Source organism: Tripterygium wilfordii, chromosome 23, assembly GCF_013401445.1.
Source record: "Tripterygium wilfordii isolate XIE 37 chromosome 23, ASM1340144v1, whole genome shotgun sequence".
NCBI classification, from domain to species: domain Eukaryota; kingdom Viridiplantae; phylum Streptophyta; class Magnoliopsida; order Celastrales; family Celastraceae; genus Tripterygium; species Tripterygium wilfordii.
The window spans coordinates 5,456,237-5,479,978 of NC_052254.1; the positions used below are offsets into that span (position 1 = coordinate 5,456,237).

At 37.8% G+C, this 23,742-nt stretch overlaps 3 protein-coding genes across 9 annotated transcripts; 2 read left to right on the forward strand and 1 right to left on the reverse strand.

Annotated features, from left to right (window-relative positions):
• The first annotated feature begins 3,021 nt into the window (after positions 1–3,021).
• Positions 3,022–4,015, forward strand: LOC119992496 (NDR1/HIN1-like protein 10). The gene has a single exon (XM_038839224.1). The coding sequence runs from the start codon at positions 3,164–3,166 to the stop codon at positions 3,851–3,853; it is 690 nt and encodes a 229-aa protein (XP_038695152.1). The 5' UTR covers positions 3,022–3,163; the 3' UTR covers positions 3,854–4,015.
• A 3,826-nt stretch (positions 4,016–7,841) lies between these two features.
• On the forward strand, positions 7,842–18,213 carry LOC119992407 (methyl-CpG-binding domain-containing protein 2-like). Of its 6 annotated transcripts, none has more exons than XM_038839081.1 (6): positions 7,842–8,095; positions 8,912–9,025; positions 9,328–9,952; positions 17,168–17,221; positions 17,326–17,483; positions 17,701–18,213. In XM_038839081.1, the coding sequence occupies exons 3-6, from the start codon at positions 9,366–9,368 to the stop codon at positions 17,907–17,909; spliced, it is 1,008 nt and encodes a 335-aa protein (XP_038695009.1). In that variant the 5' UTR covers positions 7,842–8,095; positions 8,912–9,025; positions 9,328–9,365; the 3' UTR covers positions 17,910–18,213. The 6 variants fall into 6 exon arrangements, with proteins under 6 accessions (XP_038695009.1, XP_038695008.1, XP_038695006.1 ...); XM_038839076.1 differs by lacking the exon at positions 7,842–8,095 and adding an exon at positions 8,233–8,826 and having other exon boundaries at positions 9,366–9,952; XM_038839077.1 differs by lacking the exon at positions 7,842–8,095 and adding an exon at positions 8,233–8,826 and having other exon boundaries at positions 9,366–9,952; positions 17,704–18,213.
• Positions 18,214–18,347: 134 nt separating this feature from the next.
• LOC119992406 (arginine decarboxylase-like) lies at positions 18,348–22,014 on the reverse strand. 2 transcript variants are annotated; one of them, XM_038839075.1, is made up of 4 exons: positions 21,953–22,014; positions 21,789–21,869; positions 20,110–20,661; positions 18,348–19,621 (listed from the first exon to the last, which is right to left on the reverse strand). In XM_038839075.1, the coding sequence occupies exons 1-4, from the start codon at positions 21,983–21,985 to the stop codon at positions 18,593–18,595; spliced, it is 1,695 nt and encodes a 564-aa protein (XP_038695003.1). In that variant the 5' UTR covers positions 21,986–22,014; the 3' UTR covers positions 18,348–18,592. The 2 variants fall into 2 exon arrangements, with proteins under 2 accessions (XP_038695003.1, XP_038695001.1); XM_038839073.1 differs by having other exon boundaries at positions 20,110–20,667.
• Between the last annotated feature and the right edge of the window lie 1,728 nt (positions 22,015–23,742).

Genomic DNA, 23,742 nt, shown 5'->3' on the forward strand with positions numbered 1-23,742 from the left:
CAAACTCATTTCTTCTTTTCATCAAAATACAAACTTCACTGTCTCTTTCCACCACCGAAACCCATCCCACCACCGAAACCAATATCACAACCACGACCGAGTTCACTACCAAGGGTCACCACCGAAATGAATTTTTTACCGTCAAACTTATTTCTCCTTGCAGATCTGGTTTCTCCTTGCACACTTTCTATTTCACCACCAAAACTCATTTGTCCTTGCACAGATCTAATTCAAGCCCAGAATCATCTGGTAAAGTGGGAGGATTTTCGCACGATGGAGAGGGAAAGCATGAAAGAGAAAATAATAAAAAAAATTTGAGAGATGCTTGATACCTCGTTGGAGTTGTGGGAGTGTGTTCAATACCATTTTGGGGTTGTGGGAGGGGACCGGTTGGAGCATGTGTTTTCAAAAAGTGGTCCCCCAAAATGAATTTTTCTCCATTTTAAGGGACCAGTTGGAGTTGCTCTCATGCTAATGTAAAGGATCAAGTTTAGAGAGGCAAAGTATGTGTTTGATGTAGGGTACTTACAAATCTTGCTTCTTCTTCTCTTTATGTTTGTTGTTGATGGAGTATGTGTTTGATGCAGCTCGTCCCACTCCCCTGGAATGTAAGCTTCATGTTTGTTGTTGATGGAAAGAGGCTAACAGTTGTCATTCTTGATTGCTTCTGGTTGCTGAATGGGGGAATGTGGCTTGACCCTTAGGGCTTGCTTGGATTGAAAAATGAAGGGTAGAGTAGAGTTAATGGAGGGAGAGTTATGGAAGGGGGAGTACCATAACTCACCCTTACTTGGATAGAGGGTAGAGTGATTGGGAGTTAATGAGATGTAAGAGATGTAAGTTGATGGGGTGATTTAAGAAATACTAAACAAAATTTTTCTCTCACCTCACAAACTCTCCAAATTGAGAGGTTACAAAATGTTGAGTTGGAGAGTTAAGTGAGGGAAACTTTCCCCCTCCTTCACCCCACTTAACTCTCCCTCCTACAATCCAAGCAATATGAAGTTATCTCTCCCTACTTAACCCTCCTCACTCCAAAACATCAATCCAAGCAAGCCCTTAAAGTGCAGGAGGAAGTCAATTGTGGACTCTGATAGTGGTGCAATTACTGAAGACGTGTCTGAGATAATGTAGGAGCACGTGAGCTTTAAACTCCGTAATTTTCTAAATTTCCTTAAACTTATCCAGCTAAAATATCTCACACTTAATAACAAACCACTTCAAAATAGAAGAAACAGTTTTGACAATGAATCTTTGAATTTTAGCTATTTCGTACAAAACTCTTTCAGATAATCCTGATTTCCATCAATAAATTCCTGGATTTCAACTCAAATAAAATCATATTTCCTGCAAAATGAATAAGGAATTAGTGCAAAACCTTTTTGCCCATGTCACATGTCCTCTAGTGAATGGATCATAATATCCAAAGGTGAATCTCATATTGCCACATGTTAATTGGTGACTAGGGATCACTGTTGGTACAAATAATATCCAGAGATCACTTTTGGTACAAATAATTATATAATATTTGAATCCACTTAACAAAATAATTGGAAAAGTCCATTCATCATAATAAATTAGTCTTAATGGCATAGATGAACTGCTTGTAGAATCAGAAAAAGATAAACCTCTCCTCTCTACCCTTCCTAAGTTGACACGACTCATACACAATGCTAAGATGATTATAACCAACAATAGGAAATTGATGACTTAAAAAGATAATGAAGCATTTGGGCTGGTGGATGTCCAAGACATGAAGGCTAGATAGAAGAATATGTTCTAAGACCAATGAGGCCCTTGATTTTATTCCTAGAGAGCTGTTGAAAATTTAAAGGATTTAGACCATTCTGACTTTTTTCCCTAGAGAAGCACTATGCCCGTCTGTATGTCCTTCACAATAAAACCACGACCAATGAGTATAAAATACACATTATTATCGAGGAAAAGTTTATTGACAGAAAGCAAATTAGATGAGGCTTGAGGACAGTGAACAATATATTTAAGATTCAAAGATCTATGAAATGTATGTAAGTGATTTGAACCGATGTTAAGAATGGGAAGAGATGAACCATTGCCCATACTAGTCACACCATCATTGCCATGGAATGGCTTCACATTAGTAGTGATATGAGTATTTGCTCCATTGTCTTCAAACCACTGAGTGCTCATTATTTGTTCATTTGTTTCAGCAACCATTGTAGCAAACTCACTAGGTGGACGTCTCCCTTGGAATGAGAAGTCCATCCTCTTGGAGCAGTCAAGAGCATTGTGATTTTTATCGTTTGCAGATTTGACATTTTCCACGATTGTGATAGCCATTAGAGACAGATAGTGAGGTGAACTTTGACAATGAAGAAGTGCCGCGACCTATCATTTAAGTTTGAGCTGGTGTACAGAGCTTTTGCTGCGCATTCCTGTTGCTATTAATAGAATCATATTCTGATTAGAAATGGTGACTTTTTTCTTGATCAATGAGAGGTTCATGATTCAACAACTCGGCTTGAAAATCGGTAAAACTTGTAGATCGGCCCATCCGAAAACCCATTCCGACATGATAATCCCAAAGAGTAGCAAACTTTACTTGGCCCAAAGGATCTTTGTACCAACCCAGCCCAATTCTTAGCAGGGAATATCCAACATTTTCTTTCAAATTCCTTTAAAAAAAAATGTCGGTCAAGCCTCTGCCGCCGGAAACGTGCGACGTATAATGAGTGCAATCCAGCCTACTGAGATAACGGATATGATCCAAGGAAACTTAACTCTTGTAACTTGATCATCTAATGGTGGCCCCGAAGAAAAGTCTTACCGTGTTGTGCTGTGCTTCATTGGAAGTTTCCAAGGATGATACGTGGTCTCGCCGCCGTTCATAGTCCTCATTATCACAAAAAAGAATTAAAGCCAAGTCTAAACACAGCAACCGCGTCAATTTGACAGACCACTGCACACTCTCCGTGTTAAATCAACCACTCCCACACCTATATATACTACCTATACTCTGTGTGATTTGCAACTTGTCGCACACTCTCCGTGTTTAATCAACCACTCCCACACCTATATATACTACCTATACTCTGTGTGATTTGCAACTTGTCCACCAAGTGTTCGATCAATTGCCTCACCGAGCTTCAACAACGTTCTCTCTTTTCCTTGAGTCTTTCTTGCTATGGCAGATAAACAGGAATCTCACTTAAACGGTGCCTTCTACGGCCCAGCAATCCCACCCCCAAAATCCCACCACCGCCCCCGCAGACGCAGCTCCAACTGCGGCTGCTGCTGTCTCCTAAGCCTCCTCCTCAAGATCATAATCACACTCATCGTCCTCATCGGCATCGCAATCTTAATATTCTGGCTCGTAGTCCGCCCAAACAAGGTCAAGTTCCACGTGACCGATGTGAGACTCAACGAATTGGAATACTTCGCCAACAACAGCACGCAGTCCTACGACCTTGCCGTCAACATCACCATTCGCAACCCCAACAAGAAAATCAAAATCTACTACGACGTGATCGAGGCCAGAGCGACGTACCATAACAGAATGTTGCCTAGCATTTACTTGCCTAAATTCTTGCAAGGCCACAAGAGTACAAATGTTTTGAGTCCCCATTATAAAGGCAACCAGTCGATGTTCTTGACTCCTTCTGAGGTGGAATTTTATGATAAGGAGAAGGCGAGTGGGATTTACACTTTGGATTTGGATTTGTATATGAAGGTTCGGCTCAGATTGGGAGACATTGTTACTGGTTCTTTTAAGCCCCTTGTTAAATGTGATCTTAAGGTTCCTTTGAAATCTCCTGATGGAAGATTGGCTGACGGATCCGAGACTTCCAAGTGCGATCTTAAAATTTTCCGATGATCATTATCACTTCTTTGATTCAATTTTTAGGCCAAGTTTGGCATGTTATCCCTTCCTTCCATTGTGATTCTTTTGTTTTTTGGGCATGTTATTGTATAATCGTTTATGGTATACTTGTACTTGTGATTTTTTAAATAATGAATAGAGTCATTACTTTTTTTTCTTTTGAATTTTGATTATTTCTTGTCTTAATCAACTATTTGGTTATTTGGTTATGATAAAAGTGAAATTGAAATTGGAGTCTCCTCCATTCATTATTTGTTTACCTATGATTGTAATACCGTTTGATTAATAAAATTTCTTTTTAAAAAAAAAAGTGAAGGAAGTATTGACATTAATTTCCATACCAATATCTATATACAATATTTTAAAAAGCAAAAAGGTATGGAGAACCACGAGTAATTCATATGTAATTCATGTGTGTGATATCTCATAAAGGTCTCGGACTCGAGCCTCCCCCATACCCTTCCTCGATATTCTTTAAAAAAAAAAAAAAGCAAAACAGTATGAGCTATATTTTAAAGGGCAAAAGGTTTTGATCTCGTACACTTAAAAGATGTATTAAATAAATTTAAATTGTCGTGGTTTCCTATGGTTGTGAACATAAAATCAGGGATGGACACAAGTTTTGATCTTATGGAGGCAAAAGCTATGGACTCCTAAATTTTTGTGGATTATTTATTAATTATGTTTTAACACTCATAATCAATGTTATGGAATTATGATAAGAAATAATTAAAAGTTGATTTACAAATATTCTCGACGATTTTCATATTTTAAAATCATTTCATGACAAACCCATTTGGAATAGTATCAAAAATATATTTCTCAATATACACAACTAAACTATCATTTAACCATTGGTTGTCAATACGATTCTGAATCCGATTCTTCTACTTTAGCAGTTTACGACTGATAGAATCAATGACAAACTAAGACGTCTATATATTAGTTTGTATACGCTATGTCTTATAGTATCAATCATTTTTTTTGTAACATTACTTATTCCTTTTAGTTCCGGAAGATCAATACTAAAGGATCCCATAACAAGATAAAAGCTTAACCCAAGGCGACTCATAGTGCAAAGGCAAACATGCAATGAGGCTGCGACTGTTGATGCCGATTGAGGCTTTATGGCGTGAGATTGAAAGGTTATACTAGAGTCAAGTCTCACTGACTGAGAGAGAGAATGAGGAAAGCACGAGGGAGGGTAAGATTACTTAAAAATATATTAAATATCACTTATCTATTTAAATATTAAAAAAAATTGTATTGTATAATTTATTTATTTTTTCAAAAAAATGAGGGTGGGCAATTGCATAAAATCTAGTCTAACATCTCCTTCTCCTACTTCGATGCAACCCGGCTAGACAACTTAGGATTTGTGACACAAACCTCTCACACAACTAATTTGAGACAATAGAAAAAATGCATAAACCAAAACTACTATCTTTTTTTATAAGTTTTGACTGTTATTTTATATTAAGCCAAAATTACTCTTAAAAAAAACTTTCCATTTACTTTTTTGTCTTTTGTACAGGTCTTCCAATCCTATCTCTTTGTCTTCCATTAAATATTTCCCTTCATATTCTTCAAAAGAGACCATAAAACCGGTAAAGATATTCATTCCAATCAACCAAATTCCACTCTAAATTCTCATTACTTTCTCACCATTAAGGAAATCATTTAAGTCAAACAATGTCGTTTGCCATATAGATATTGCTATTTTCACCCCATTTTTACTTCTTTCATCCCCATGTCACATCATGACGTGACATGGTTAGTCTATAAATCTCACTTCCAGAATTTGACCAATTTCTTGTCAATTACACATGTTTTTATCCAATTTTAATTCAAAAGAAATGATGCTTTTAATCCCATATTAGACAGTAACCAATTATACACGTTGAGGTTGAGGAACAGATAAAAACCAAATCCAAATAATTGACTTTGGACTCCAACCAAAAAATTACCAAAAACAAAAACGGCGTTGCTATATAAATTACCACAAGTATAAAAATGTTTCAATATACACATAAATTTTTATTTTTTATTTAATTTAATTTTTATGCTTCAATAATTTTTTTTATACATATATTTGTTTTGACGCACTCACTGATTTTCATTGGTTTCATTTATAGGATGAATCTCTTTGTCAAATATTCACCTAAAATACAGACAAATAACATTTCAATACTCAAACAAATTATGTAAATTACAACACCGTGATTTCAGGAGGAAATATAGAACGTCTACACTTCATAAATGCTTCTAGTTGTTATGTGTATGGCATAACCCATACAACTGCGCAATTGTACCTGTATCTAAACCATTGAATCATAATGAGAGATATCGGGTAACCGTTTGTCAAGGCAACTTGGACAAAGTAATTATTGTTAACGATATTGATAATAACGTGTTAATGCGTGGGGTTAAACGTAGTTATGTGAGTTTAATTTTGTGCTTGAGATTAAATTTTCGACGAAAATAATAAATTTATAGCATAACAGTTCATGATGAGTAGTACATAAAATTATACATATATACATATATATATATATATATATTATATAGACTGTGGACGATAGTTCATAGTTAGTCTATGACTTAGGATTGATGTTTATGAATGTTAGAAAATTAAAAAATGTATGGTTGAAGGCTAAATCTTTTCTTTCATATGCCATAAATGGATTTCTCACAAGGAAAAAAAACAAAAGAAAAACGGATGGCAAGCTCTCGTTTCATAGCCTTTTATATATAGCGTATGTTTTAATTTCTTCATAGAAACCAAGTCAATATTGTAAAGACTGCTTCTTTTGATGAGAGAGAGAGAGTAATTATCATGTAAGTACCAATATATATATATATATATATATATATATATATATATATATATATATATATATATATATGTTCAATTTACTACTAAATCCAATGAGAGATCGAGACATGAATCTCAAAGCGCTGTCACATGTCAAATCTGGTCGATACCATTGATGAATACCCGAAGGGCCTTGCTATTTTCACAATCATGATGTGACAAGGGGATGAAAGAAGCAAAAATAGAGGTGGAAATAGCAAGACCGTTGCCATATTCATGACCTTCAACAAATAAATTCTCATTTTCTATAAGCATAATAATAAAAGGCAAAATCAAAAACAAAAATATGAGCTTATTTTAAAGCATGAATATATTGAAGGAAGAAGTAGTGGAAAAAAAGAAGAAGGTATATATATGTTGAGGAATTCTCACATAAATGTTTAATGTAAGGGTGTAAAATAAGAGTTACGTTTTAATGGTGTTCATAAATTAGATGACAGGTCGGGTTCACTATTTTGGGTCCCATATATAATCAATGGTGTAAACATAGATCCTTATTTTACACATTTACATTAGATCTTTATTTTACACCCTTATATTAAACCCTTATATGAGAATTTCTCTATATATGTTTACCTTAAACATACAAATGTTAAAGGGAATATTTATAGATGTGTATAAAGATTGAAAAGAGATAAAAAAAAAAAAAGGTGAAAATAATATAAGAGTTACCTTGAAATCGAAAATTTTTTAAACCAAAATGTATGAGTGTTATAAGTGAAAGCCACAACAAGCAATCGTGCTTCAACATTTCTTCTAAGGAAATAAGTTGGATAATTAAATGCGGGATTTTCATGATTTTAATGGTGTAGGGAACGGAAAATAGAAAAGATAAAAAGAAGGGGAGAGTTTTTTTTGTTTAGGATAATTTTGACTTCCTATAAAATATTAGTCAAAACTTATTAACAAATTATGTTTTAAGTGAGATAGCAGAGTTAATTAATCCTCCTCTTATCAAGTGCACTAGTTATCATTACTCATAAATAATAATCTAAACAAATTTATTTTGATTATACATAAAAAATGAAAATCTCAAGGACGAAAAATGAAAATATTAAAATAATTATACTATTATTCATCTCAAAATCCGTGCTCTTCCTTATTGGTTCCTTCGCTCCGTTATCAAGGAGGAGAAAACAGAGCCCAACCAACAAGGCAAACACAACAATCACGCGTTTGTGACCGTAGGATCCCCGTCTACTTCTCCTTCAAGCAACGGCTCTGATTTCATCGTCTTTTCTTGTCTGATCTCTCTTTCCTCTGTTTTCTTGTTGGTCTGTACCTTCTTCTCTCTGGTGTCCCGCTGATTTGATTTGCTCTGATTTGGATCAGCTCAAATCCATTGGTGCGATCGCGTTGTGGTAACGCTCTGTTTCCTTTCCTCTTCCGGTCCTTTATGATCGAGCACTGATTGGTTGATCTTGTTTGGTAGGAAAGAACGGGGAAAAAATGGAAAGGTTTAGTGTTAACATTTATAGTAACTTTTTTTTTTTTTTATTTGAGTGCTCATTGAAAAGAATCATGTTGCAGGTTCGGTGGTTCGGTGATAGATCCTTATGAAAATTGTTTCTTTTTATGTTTTGAAATTTGGACGGACATGATTAGTTTTTGCACCAAGGAGGTGGATTTGGTTTAAACTTCTGAAATGATTTGCTCCTCCGTATGTGGGTTTTGCTTTTATGAATGTTCATGGCAGGGCGTTTCTTTGATTGCGAATTTTGTGTTGGCTTAGTTTTTGTATGAATCCGTTAAGGGCAAGGGTTAAATGAGGAAAGGCATACTGTGGACTGTTGAATCTGTGGGACTATTTAAGGGAATGTATACTAGCTACTGCATCATATTCACAGGTTTACTCATCTTATAGTTTGGTCTAGGTGAAGAGAGAATCCATTTTAGTTTTATCCACCTAAATAGACTAGTGGTAAGCGAGGAGGAGAGTTAATTTTTGACTGTCTTTTGAGGTTGAAGTATTTATATTTGCAATTATCTGAACAACCTGTATGGTAGGCACCCAACAAGAACGAGTTCAATGAAAGACACACCTCTTTGATATGCTTTTGATCCTCAGCTATTGAATACTGAGAAAATGAAGGTCATCCGTTAAATAACCTTACTAGATCCCCTTCTAGTCTAGATTAGGTTTGAACTGAATTTTTTATGAAACATTTATTTTGCAGTTGATCAGATTTGCTTCCTTTATTCACACTCTAGCGCTGCTGGGTAGTCTAGGATCAGAAGGACTGCTGTTTGCTCGCAGTGGATTTTGTGGATGGATAAACAGTTGTATACTTGTATGTTTCCAAGAAACCCATAGCGATAGATGTCATGTTCTATCAGACATTGTCTTCAGATTCTCTGGCACCTATTATTTTGAAAATTCCTCTGCTTTCGGGCGTAAAATATGCTTGTACTGAAACTCTGGTTAAAAGGTTGTCGTGGTTTGTCATTTCATGTCACTGTATGTTTTGTTATGAAAAACATGAATTTTAAAACGTGTGTAGTCACTTCGATGAAGTAAAGATATTGGTTATTTTAGTTCGACATGCTTAGCATTAAAGAATATTTATCATGTTGTTCTAAAATTCTTTCTCAGGGATTCCATCTCTAACTGGTGGTTGAGCTCTTATACAGATGCAGTCACATCCAGAAATAGCTTTGTTGGGGGTGAAACAGGAAGAAAATGGCTTCACCGATACAACTGCAGGCCATATGGGTGGCAGTTTTCAGAGGCCTGTAGAAGTTTCTTCTTCCTTGGAAGATGATAGGTCTCTTGAGACAGGGGATGAAGACACTGTCTCCAATGAGAATAATTCTAAGCAGTTGGTGCTCTATGATCCTGGAGCTAATGGTGAAATTGAGCCAGTTCCTGACCCTATTCGATGCTCACCTCTACCATTAACTGGGGACTTGGCACCACCTTCTCGAATTTTGCCTTCTGTAGGGGCTTTTACAGTTCAGTGTGCCAACTGTCTAAAATGGAGGCTTATCCCAACGAAGGAAAAGTACGAAGAAATACGTGAACATATCCTAGAGCAGCCTTTTGTATGTGAAGCTGCCCGTGAGTGGCGACCTGATATTCAATGTGATGATCCAACAGACATTTCTCAAGATGACGGCGGGCTTTGGGCCATTGATAAGCCTAATATTGCTCAGCCTCCTCCTGGGTGGCAGCGGCTACTGAGAATTAGAGGTGAAGGAAGCACAAAGTTTGCAGATGTGTATGTGTTCCTTTCCTTGCTTCCTTGCTTTTGGTTTTTCTTATTTTTCCCCATTTGTGTTTCTGATAATTTAATTCTAGTTGAGTATTTTTCGTGTTCCCCCACTTGCAATTTGGTTACCACTGTCAATATTCGTACTCTGATATTAGAAAAAAACTAAACAAATAGTTTGAGAATCTTTGTACTTTGGTCTGCATATCATATAGAACACCTGTTCAACTGTGCTGTGCATATTTTGTTATGATGCTCCTTTTAGTTCTTAACACTAAGGAAGCTCATTCTTATAGTTTGAAGAAAAGATGGCTTTCTAGCATTTGTGCTTGGTTTCACTGCACCTATGATTTAGACAAAAGTTCTCTTTCAGCTGTTCTAGATTTTATAACTTATAATCTATTGTTTGTTCATGGGAGGCACACATTTGGTGCCATCATTATTTATTTTTGCTGCTGTTCAAAAATGTTCTCAATGCTGGTTACTTCTGAGTTGGATATAAGCATGAAGAGGGAAGAGAATCGACAGTGGCTGATAATGGCATTTGTGCCATAGCGTAAGAACAGTTGTACGTCTTTCTTGTGATTCCTTGTGGTAAGAGTAATTTAGGTTTGTATTGGTTTAGTGGTTAGGTGATAAATCTTGCCCTCAACCGAAGTTTAGAACAAGCAGTGGTGAGAATAAATTCTCGTTTTTGATTGATAATTTTATTGAATGCCAAACTAAGAGATTCTACTTGGCTTATATAGCCTCGCCAATTATTCCAATTCCTACTATAATTGAAAGTACGCTCTCAAGGAAACTAATTTAAAGAAACCAAATTAAAGTACTAATAGGAATACTAATACTAATAGAAATACTAACGTCTAACTTCAGCCACTTTCAGTTAACTCCTCTTGCCTCATTGCTGATATGGCAACACCGTTATCGTCAACCTGCCCATCTTCAATTCGCATGGCTTGCATGGTCTCTTTCCCGTCCTTGCGTTGCTCTTTCATCTTCAATCGACGAGCCCTATTATATGCATTCTTGAGCCTTCTACCTTGGTCTTCATCATTCCCCCCTCCTTCAAGAACGAGCTTGTCCTCAAGCGGAAATTCAGGGAATTGCAATTGGAACATAGTAAGGTCCTCCCAAGTAGCCTCACTCTCGTCTAACTGTTCCCATAATATTAGCACCTCCCAACGAAGTCGATTTCCTCTCTTAATTTGGCGGTACTCTACAGCCTTTTTCGGAGAAAGCAAAACCCGACCCTCCTGGTCCAACGGAGGCAGTATACCGCTGCTAGTAATATCCTTACCAATCTGTCGTTTTAATTGAGAAACATGGAACACAGGATGAATCCGGGCATCAGAAGGAAGCTCAAGTCTGTAAGCAACCCCACCAATCTTCTGCAACACCTTATAAGGCCCATAATACCTACTACTCAACTTGTAAAGAGCCTTTTGAGACAATGATTTCTGTTTATGTGGCTGTAGCCGTAAATAAACCATATCCCCTACATCAAAAGTTTCTTCTCGCCTATGCAAATCAGCATACGCCTTCATTCTATTATTTGCCTTCTCCAAATTTCTTTTAAGCTCCTTGAGTAACTCATCCCTTTCACACAAGTCACGATCCACTTCATCATTGGGAGATGACCCTTCGACATAACTAGGTAAGTGCGGGGGAGCACGTCCATATAAATACTCAAAATTAGTAGAGACATGATAAGTGGTATTATACCAATATTCCGCCCAAGCTAAAAATTCCTCCCACCTCCGAGGATTATAGTGAGTGAAAGCTCGTAGATATTGTTCGAGAGATCGATTAGTTACCTCAGTTTGGCCATCGGACTGTGGATGATAGGCCGAGCTCATGGATAATTGAGTTCCTTGCAATTTAAACAACTCGCCCCAAAAATTGCTAAGAAAAATCCTGTCCCTGTCCGAGACAATGGACGTAGGAATCCCATGCAACTTTATAATATTGGCAAGGAACAACTGAGCGACGGACTTGGCAGTATAGGGATGCACCATAGCTACAAAATGAGCGTACTTTGTCAGTCGATCCACCACCACCATTATTCCATCGTACCCATTCGATCGCGGCAACCCTTCAATAAAATCCATCGATATGTCCTCCCAAATTTTATTGGGCACGGGTAGGGGTTGAAGAAGCCCACTAGGCCTTCGCGAATCACTTTTAATACGTTGGCATACATCACAAGCAGCTACATACCTTTGTACTTCCCCTTTCATGCCCGGCCAAAAGAAGACTTGAGCCACTCGTACCCAAGTGCGGTAGACCCCAGAATGTCCGCCAATGCAAGAATCATGGAAGTGATGTAGAATTTTTGTTTTCAAGTCTGCCACATCTGGTACGAAGACCCTTCCCTTAAACTGTATCAATCCAAACCGTAGCTCATAATCAGGCTTAGCCTCGGGCTGGGCAGTAATTTGAGATATCAAATCCTGGCACTTTGGACAAAGCTTGGTACACTCCCGGATCTCATTCCAAATTGGCCAACTAGGACCAGAAACTGCCCGCAAGACCGGACCATCCTCCTTTCGAGATAAGGCATCGGCCACAGCATTCTCCCTTCCCGGTCTATAAAAAATCTCAAATTCATAACCCAACAATTTTGCCACAAACTTTTGTTGCTCCGGTGTGATCACTCTCTGCTCAAGAAGGTGCTTTAAGGGTTGGTGGTCCGTAATAATATGAAATTTCTGCCCCAACAAATATGGCCGCCAAAGCCGCACAGCCTCCACTACTGCTAACAACTCCTTTGCATACACCGACCAACCAATCTTCTTTGGACCTAAAGCCTTGCTGAGAAAAGCTATTGGCCTACCATGTTGTACCAACACAGCTCCTAGACCACTTTCACTAGCATCAGTATGTACTTCAAAAACTGCCTCAAAATCTGGCATGGCTAAGATTGGAGTGCCGGACACTGCTCTTTTCAACCGTTCAAAGGCCGCCTCACTTTTTTCTGACCATTGGAATCCCCCTTTCTTTAGCATATCCGTAAGTGGTTTTGCGATGATCCCATAATGCTCCACAAATTTCCGATAATAGCCAGTCAAGCCTAAAAACCCACGCAAGGCCGAAATATTGCTTGGCTTGGGCCATGAAACCATAGCCTCTACCTTCCTGTCATCTACTTGCACTCCCTCCCGTGATATTACATGGCCTAAGTACTCAGTTTTTTCTTGTGCAAACGTGCACTTTGATGGCTTGATATGGAACTTATGATCCTTCAAAATTTTCAGAACTATGCGCAAGTGAAGCACATGATCATCCCACTTTTTTGAATAAATCAATATGTCGTCGAAAAATACCAAAATAAATTTCCGAAGATGCTCACCGAATACGGAATTCATAGCAAATTGAAAAGTGGAGGGTGCATTACATAAACCAAAAGGCATTACCAGGTATTCGTAGTGCCCATGATGGGTTCGGAATGCCGTCTTGTGGATGTCTTTTTCATGGACCCTGATTTGGTGATACCCGGCGCGCAGGTCCAACTTAGAAAAAAAACATGCTCCACCTAACTCATCAAGCATATCATCAACTGTTGGGATCGGGAATCGGTCTTTCACCGTTGCCTCGTTCAATGCCCGATAATCGTTACAAAATCGCCACGTCCCATCCTTCTTTTTGACTAACAACACTGGGGAAGAAAAAGGGCTATTACTTGGCCTTATAAATCCGTTGCGCAACATTTCGGCAATTTGCTTCTCTATCTCGTTCTTTTGGAAATGCGCATACCGATAAGGAGCCACATTGACTGGTTTTGTCTCATCTTTGAGAGGTATCTTATGGTCGAATTGTCGGCTTGGAGGTAGAGAATTTGGTTCTTCCAATACCGATGCAAATTCTTCAAGCAAAGCTTTCACTGAGTCATGCAGTATGGGTTCTTTGTCATTGTTCAAATTAGACCCCGGTACCTCCAAGATTGAGAAGCACTGTCCCCCACTCCGGCACATCCTCTCGAAAGACTTCATCTGAACCGTCTCCGGCTTGCTTGGGGGCTGCATGACTAATTTCACCCAACCATCTCCCCATGCAAACTCCATAGTCATGTTTTGATAATCGGCTACTATCCTTCCTAGACTTTCCAACCATTGGACTCCAAGAACCACATCCAACCCAGCTAGAGATAGGACAAACAAATCCACACAAAGCTGTACGTCCTGAATCTTCAAAGTCACCTTTTTACAAATTTCATTACACGTAAGGCGATCTCCATTGGCAACACTAACTTCAAAGGCCTCCACGGGCTGCACGGGCAATTGTAATTTCTGTACAGTAGAGCTATTGATGAAGTTAAGAGATGAACCATTATCAATAAGTACGGCAACAACAAAATTCCGGATTTGCGCCTGGAACCTCATCGTCCGAGGTCCTTTAACCCCAGCCAGAGCATGTATCGAAATAACGTGATCTGAATTTTCAGTTTTTTCTTCTACTGAATTCTGGCATTCTTCTTCCATTGGCTGTCCCGCTTCCTCCCCATAATTTTCGATGAGAAAGAGTTGGGGTGCTTTACACTTGTGTCCCGGCGTAAACTTCTCGCTACAATTAAAACATAAGCCTTTCTCTCGCCGCTTCTGCATCTCCTCCCATGTCAATTTCTTGACCCCAGGAGGAATGGGTCTGGAGTTAAGATTAGCCGGTTTCATTCCCGATTCCGGTAGGGCTCCCGTCGTACGTTTGGCCTCGGCTCGTCCGTTTTTCTTTACATCCGCCAGGTGGTCATTCTCCAGGCGTGCCCACTCAATTGCCTTCCTGACCGTCCGTGGCCTTTTAGCTTTCACTGCATGAGCTAATTCTGGTATCAATCCTCCAATAAAAGCCCCAATAAGGGCGTTTTCCGGCCATCCATGCACCAAATTGGAAAGCCTTTCGAACTCTTTAAGATACTCCCGTAAGTCACCTGTTTGCTTCACCTGTGATAGGGCCTCGTCATGATCAACGTACCCCGTTGGGCCGAACCTCGCGAGCACCTCTTTTTCAAAAATTTTCCATCGAACCTTTTTCTCCTTCTTCTGATATATGCGCTCAATCCATTGCCACCAGAGATTAGCTTCGCCTTCTAAGAAGAAAGCGGCGTAATTAACCCTGACTGCCTTCTTGATTTCGTGAAATTGAAAGAATTGATTCGCACGACTAAGCCACGTGATAGGATCCTCCCCTGAGAAGGTTGGAAAGTTCATTCGTGGTTTAGTTACCGCCGGGATTTTATCTTGGATTTTGTTTGTTGTTTGGTCCTGCTCATCAGAGGATGAATCACTGTCTGATTCTGATGATGAATTAGAATCACTACCTCGTTGAGGAAGTGGTGATTTGATAGCAGAGCCTGGCTCCCAGGCTGCCAGTTTTTCGAACCCTTTGGTGACCAGTTCTTCAAGTCTTGTCATCCTTTGATTGAAATCTGTGTTTAACGCTTCCAAAGCTTCGAGGCGTTCCTTTTGAGATGCCATTGAAGGAACCTCTCAATGAAAGCACCAATGATAAATCTTGCCCTCAACCGAAGTTTAGAACAAGCAGTGGTGAGAATAAATTCTCGTTTTTGATTGATAATTTTATTGAATGCCAAACTAAGAGATTCTACTTGGCTTATATAGCCTCACCAATTATTTCAATTCCTACTATAATTGAAAGTACGCTCTCAAGGAAACTAATTTAAAGAAACCAAATTAAAGTACTAATAGGAATACTAATACTAATAGAAATACTAACGTCTAACTTCAGCCACTTTCAGTTAACTCCTCTTGCCTCATTGCTGATATGGCAACACCGTTATCGTCAACCTGCCCATCTTCAATTCGCATGGCTTGCATGGCCTCTTTCCCGTCCTTGCGTTGCTCTTTCATCTTCAATCGACGAGCCCTATTATATGCATTCTTGACCCTTCTACCTTGGTCTTCATCATTAGGCCACAACTGGGGATGATACACTGAGAAAATTAAGGACTTGATTTCTTGGGCTGTTAACAATAACATGAGGTTAGTAATTTCTAGAGATATGTCGTTATCTGGGACTGAACTTTTTGGTTGGCCTTTTGAAAGTAAAGAGTTTCGAGGTTTGAATGGATAGGAATGAAACTTGAATGTGTCTCTCATTGTTTGCAATTTTTTGAAGAAGTAGTAGAACAATAGAAGAATGTGTGGAGCTAGCTGCGCATGCCTTTTATAGACTTTGAGAGGTTCCGTCTGGCACGATCATATCTATCTTTTTTGTTCTTCCACCATGCTTTCTTTTACTCCTTCCCTTCTGCTTTATTCAGATAAATGTTGCTTCTAAAGAGCAAGGAGGCTCCTTCTATTGCTGTTTACTTTCGTACTCCTTAACCCTTAGTCTCTTATCCTTACCAGCAACCTGAAAGCTATTACCCTTTACTTGACTTTATGCACATAGATTTTTCCTTTTTTTTGATTGTGAAAGCAACCATGTTACAGCCTTATATCTGTTCACTTTTAAAGAATCTCAATAATAGATATATGGTTCGGTTAGTTAGCTCAAACCTTTATACAAAATTATAAGTTATAACAAAAGAAAAACCTTTACATGGACGGTTACTACTATGTCAATGCCAAATTATTTTTAGCAATGATTGCTTTTTGTTAGAACATATATAAAAGATGTGAAATGCCCCAACCCAACAAATTAGTTTATTGGGTTAAATGACAAAATAACTAATCTTAACATTTTTACGTGAATATTTGTTTTGAGTTGGTGATTTTCTTATGTAGCATGTCTTTGTTTTAAATGGGATAAAGAAGGAGAGTTGGCATATACAAGTAAAACCAGTTTTCTTGGATGACGGTTTCACTATATTCCATCACACTGGGACTGATAATGTAGATATTAGTGCTACATTGCTTTGAAAATGATTTTTCTGGCTCTCTTTTGTCTTAAATGCATGCCTACAGTCTTTTCTAAATAAAACAAACACAATGGAGTTACTTTACATATTAACTAGTTGATGCTTCTTTCTGCTTCAGTTAGTTACACCATGAATTATGTTCACATTCAAATTGTTATTTCTCTTTTTTACCATTTCCATCTGTTCCTTTGTAATTTTGCCGAACCATCCTCTGTTCTCTATGTTTGAATCTTTAAGGCTTAACATTTTCCTGTTAAATTATATTCGATTTATGCTGTGAAGTTCATTTTAGTAATTATTTAGTTTTCTAATTATCATTTCTGTGATTCTCTTTCTACATGTTTTAGGTATTATGTTTCACCATCAGGGAAAAAGCTTCGCTCTACGGTAGAAATCCAGAGGTTAGTTTTTGCTGCAGACAAATTGTTGGTTGCCGACCTACCTATGGTATCTTGAAGTGTTCAAATACTTTCTATGCATCCTTAATGGTGCTTTTAATTTGCAGATATTTAATGGAACATCCAGAGTATATGACAGATGGTGTAACTCTCTCTCGCTTTTCATTTCAAACCCCAAAGCCTTTACAGGAAAATTATGTGAGAAAAAGAACTACTCGTGTGGCTGCTTCCTACGATAGTACTAGCCTTTTGGAATCTGGTGAAGGTATGTAGAAGAATTTGATTTACTAGTCGTCATAAACTCTGGAGGGAGACTGGTGAATTGATTCTGCTTTTATCAAATGATGTTTGTTTTGTTTTTAGCTCCTTTTAATTGTGCCATCTTTTTTCTGCAAAAGATTGCATGAAATTGTACCTTAAGAGGTAGAAAGAAGAAGAATGCATGTGTTTTCCTACTCATGAGAATATTTTTTGTTGTGCAGCAGTGAGTCCCTTAGCGTGGGCTAGCCCAGATGGTTTTGACCTGCAGCATGGTACGCCTGCACTCCCTCCACCACCATATTACAAGGCTCCTTTTTTCGACCCTGTCGGTCAACCGTTCAAGAAACGGAGGAGAACACCATCAAGACAATTAATGAACCGGGATACAATCAGTCCCAACCCTCGAGATAGAAGATCATGGCCATTTTAGAGATGTTGGTTGATATTTTGAGGCATGATGCTGATGGTTTTGGCAACTAGATGTCCTTACCTGGTCATATATTTTGGTTTACAGTAATGGATCATGCTACCAAGTGTTGGGGCTTCCAAGTCTTTTTGATGGCCACAAGCAAGTTGTTGAAGCTGATAGCATAACATACTTGACTGTGTCTTTTGTGAAAAAACAGTACAGAAAAAATCGGAAAATCTTTTTGTGTGTGTGTATATATATAATATTACTTGTTTATATTGGAGAAATCTACTAGTACATGAAAGTACAATTGATAACTTGGAAATTTTACACTTGTTTATATCAAAATGTATAATATATACCTCTCCTAAATGTCCGAAACGTCATCTTATTTTCTCCTCTTTTTCTTCCAGCTAAAATTCGGAAATTATTATATTATCTTTTGATTGATCTATTGCGTATTGCTAACTAGAAAGTTAAATTCTTGTACTCAAATTGTTAATAACATACATTAAATTTTTATATAATAATAAAAAGACTCTAAAATCAGAGAGATACAAAAACTGAAAATTGAATTGCAGCACCAACAGCAAGTAGCATTGCTAGATTTTCTTCCCTTATCAAGTTCCTACAAAATATTTACCCAATGACATGCCATCCTGGTCTACACATCATTGCAGCAGCTGCACCAAGTTAGCATGAGATTAGATGCTACAGACAACCAGGGAAGACAATAATGGATCAGAAGCTCCACTAATAACATCACCGTTGTGTCTAACCTGCAGCAGATAATTCAAAGCTCTTTCTGTGATAATCTCACCGGGGATCATCACAGGAATTCCTGGTGGGTACGGGCATATAAGCTCCCCACAAATCTCACCAAGGCTCTCTCCTATACTCACTCTCTTCTTTTTCGCAAAAAAGGCCTCCCTAGGGCTCATTGCCATGGTCATATAAGCAAAAGGTGCTTGATTTATATCCTCCGCCCACCTTTCTGTGTTCAGAATTTTTGATGATATAGCTTTTGCTGATAAATTCTTTATCCCTGTCACAAGCCTTTGAAGATGATCCCCACAAGTTCCAAGGTTGATTGCACATGTGATAGATTGGGTACCGACAAGTTCAGGAATGACTCCTTGATCCTTAAATAAAATCTCATCTGCTTTATAACCAGATAAACCAAGATGCCAGAAACCAATGGTAAGCCTCAAGGGATCGATAGCAGGAAAATTGGGGAAATTTCGCAACTCAAGAACTGTAATATGTGGTATTTTTCGGATAAGATGTTTCACTCGAAGTGCTGCATCCACACATTTATCAAAAACAGCTTCAGGATTTTCACTTAGTTGAGCTCGAGCAGCATCTAATGAAGCTAGAAGCAGATAACTAGGACTACTGCTTTGAAGAGTCTGAAGGCATCTACAGATTTTTTCTCTATCTACAATGCTCCCCGACAGATGTAGCATTGATGACTGTGTAAGAGAGCACAGAACTTTGTGAGTAGATTGTACGGCTAGATCGGCTCCTTGCTGGATAGCTGAATATGGCAGCTTCGGATGAAATCCAAAATGCGCCCCATGAGCCTCATCAACAATTAAAGGAATTCCACGAGAATGACAGAGCTTGGAAATCTCACCCAACTTGCTGCATATACCATGATAAGTCGGGGAGGTAACAAAAACTGCAGCTGCCTTTTGACCTTCTAACTCCAATTCCTTCAGAGCTGTCTCTACCTGTCAACTTGTCCACTTAAGTTATGCATGGATGATCGCCTTTGCAAAGAAATAAAACATGTTACACTGTGATTATATTTATCTTGAAAATGTTAAAAGAATAATAAGGTTGCCTTTCTGTTCCTAAATCAATTTTTAGAACTTTTCACAATGGGAATTTATGACACCAATGTTTTAAACTTTTGACCATTTAATTCCATATCTTCCATGGTTGTCTCATATGTAAGTGAAACTGGTCACCAAATTCATGCATAAATGATCACAATTCCAGAAATAATGAAACTTCTGGTCATAAGTCATAACAATAGCACCGCTCTACTTTGGGCCATTTTTCAGACTGCTTATAATGAGACTTGAGGATACCAATGCTTTAACTAATTATCCTCAGTTAAAAAAATGTAGCAGAAGAGTCCAATCATATAATCTCTAGCACTATGTCTGCACCCTTTGAAAGAATTAGTATCCAAATGTATCATAATTAGACTCACCTGTAATGGAGTAACGCCACCCATAATGTCCCATGCATAATCATACTCGGGAATGATGTATTTAGGAACTGCTCCAGATAATACCATGGCAGATATGGCGGATATATGAGAATTCCGAGGGAGTATTATATAATCTCCAGGAGAACATGTTGCCATTACTGCAGCTTGGATGCCACAAGTAGTACCTCCAACAAGAAACCATGTCTCCGATGACCCAAACAGTTTGGCTGCTAGCTTTTGTGCTTCTAAAATGGGCCCTTCTGGTGAAAAGAGGTTGTCAAGTTCTGGAAGCTCTGGTAAATCATGAAAAAATGGTGCTGCACCAATAAGCTGAGTTAATGAAGGGGGTGCAGCCTGCCCTCTGTTATGCCCAGGGAAGTGAAAACTTGCAACATTTTGCTTTGTCGAAGCTTTCAATGCACTAACTAATGGAGGGAGGCTGACTCGCTGAATTATCTGAGACTTGGGTATCACAGTTTTATCTATTGTGACTGACTTGGAGTTAAAGTTTTCAATTCTCCCGTCTGGTTTCTTCGGAGGCTCCAAGTTGCTCTGTTCCTGTCACATTTTGACAATTAGAAGCTGTGCACTCATGGGCATCTTGGTATACATGAATTCCCAAGGATCATTTTTTTAAAAAAATTGTGATATTCTCGTTAGTCATTATTTAGGAGATGAGGATGGTACTTGTAACATTCATGTTAGCCTTTCCAAACTTAACATCTCTATCATACCATGCATACTATGGATCATCTGGACCAAAATGCTAACTGAAAAAAGGCTCCCAATCATCTTTCTAATTCATTTAAATGACCGCAGAGACAAAGTGAAATCAGAGCAAGGACTAATATTGTTGCCCCAAAGTGACCAACTTCAAGCTTCAATTAACATCCAATGTTTTTACTCAATGACTCTACACACATCATAGTCATTAAGTAAGCGACAAACTCCTAGTCTTCTTGTACGCCAGCTGTCATTAAAAAATTTCCTAGTTGTCTCGTTCGAAAATTTTAGACAGTTTTCTATTCAAAATTCAGGTCCTCTTTCTTTGCCCAGAGGCATTTCTTTACACCACTGGTGCTCTTAGTTGTCCCCTAAGTTACCTTTTGAATTATTTTTGTTGTCTCAGAACAATTATTGTTCAAACACATCTTTGATTTAGAAGCAAGCTTAGACAAACATTGTTCAGAATTTAGACCCCTTAGCTTCTTAAGTATTACGTTAACTGTCAAGTTTAAAATAATCCCGAGGTTTGGGAAGGACAAATGTGCACTTATCCTGAATTCCAGAGAGGCTTTTTTCATGGTTTGAATATCTTATATCTAGGTTGGGATGAAGCAACTTTTCCACAGCTAAATGGCTTGCCCTCTTGGTTTCAATAGTGCATAATACCAGAAATTCCAACAAAAAAGTATGCTGCTAATGATTTCTATATTGGCTTCAAGTTCTCATCAGCTGTGTTGAACTTATTTAATTTTGAAAAGGTGAACCGTAAGTAAAGAAATATGGATGAAATCGTCTAGGCTTAAGATCCTACAGAAGTTAATTACAACAGATTAACTGCATTAATCAGCCCCAAATAACACAACTACAGAAAGAGAGAATATAAAACTCGATATTCAGGTTAAGCATCTGAAGTTGAAAAGAAATGCAGCATATAGAATGAAATCAACACTCACCTGAGATTGAGAAACACTGACACTCGTTCTTCTCAAAGTCCTTGAACTTCGGCACTGGATAAAACCTAAATGATTGATAGCCTGCAATAACAAAATTTCTTTGATGAAAAACCACGAACGCTTACACACGAGAAGACAAACGCACAGGATCTAGAGAGAATTACAAAGCCAAGAGCGGGGGAACAGGCAGAATCCATTACTGCTGAAATATATTTTTCTTTTGTTCTCTATCAATTATAAATTAGGATAAAAAAATATTTTCCCTTCATTTTATCTGTCCTTAACTATTATACTTTTCTCGATTACGTCCTTAAACTATTTTTTCCCTTCATGCCATCCTCAAATTGTTGTTTTACACTTATTTATATCCCAAGTCAATTCTCTGGCGTTGACTCCAACAAAAATGCTGACATAGCATCGATGAGGGGTGTGAGGCAGTGAAGTCGAGGATTGCTCTCTGATTTCGTTTTGATTAAATCAAAACTGGTTGGTTAGGGCAACTGCAATGGTTTGGTATTTGCTGGACCAACAAAAATATTGGTCCGATCCCACCTCTATTATATAAAAAATCAAGTCAAACACATATTCTAATACAGTCACATCAGTAAAACACTTCTTCCACTATAGCCACATTAACAAAACACAAATTTCTATACAATTTCTCTTCCCATCCAATATGGAGGCAACAACATTCCATTCCTCCATATTATCCACAACAAAACTATACCAAAACACCAAATATCAATACATCCACATCAGCAAAACACTTATCTCAATACAGCCACATAAACAAAACACATTTTATAATACAACCACATCAGTAAAATACAACATCTTTATTGGCCCAATAACACTTTACCATTGCAAGTGCCCTTATCTTTTTCTTTTTATTTTTTTAAAATTTCATATCACATGTGGAATTAAATCAATTTAGAAAACTTGATCAACGTGTCAACTTCGCCGGAGTATATTAGTCACGTGGACGTCACATCAGCATTTTTGTCAGAATCAACACCGAAAAACTGACTAGGGATAAAAATAATGTGCAAAATAATAGTTTTGAGGATAGAATGAAAAAAAAAATAGTTTAAGGAGACCCAAAAAATTGTGTTAGTCTAAGGACATATATAATATTTTAGCCCTAATTTATAATAAGATGGATTGTCATCTATTATTCGGGCCCTTATCAGTCCCTAAATAGCATCCAAAAGCCCAATGGGTATCTCTTCTTAAAAAAATTCAATCTTTTTTTCTATCTTTTTTTGTTTTTTATTGGGGAGAAATGTTTAATCTAAAGTCTATACATATTAAACATATTATTATGTTTTTTAAAAAAAATAGTTTCAAAAACTCCACCCAACTTGCGATAAAAAATACACAGATCCGGATTCTCTTTTACCTAGAATTCATTGCACAACTTAGTTCTTCCCCGCAATATTTTGCGTTAGAGCAAATTCAATGTGGAGATCGCGAAGTTCTTCACTGGAGCAATATATTTCTATGGCAGAAGAATGTATTGTTCTTTTACATGCTCAACATATTATCTGAAATCGATTTCTTATAATGCCCACCACTGACAAAGTGAGTGTACCAAATCTGAGAATATAATTGCATAAATTATCCATCACAGAAAGGCATAGATGGGAAAGAGTTTATTTGTGCGACACAAAGATAAAATGGGGTGAGAGATGGTGTGCAACTGGGGGTTTATTGTTCACAGCTGCTAATTTCAACCCATATTACATATTTTCATTTTTGGTATGAGATGATCCAAATAGTCCTTATTCCCTTATTCTATATCTTGCTTCTATATTTGTTTGGGTTCTTGTGTTTTCTTGATATGTCTTATGGATATCAATACAAATTGATATCGGAGCTTGGTTGACTAAGTTATTGTGGTTAATTTGGGAAGGGTTTGTCTGCAAGTTATGGGAGTCTTTGCTAGTGCACTCTA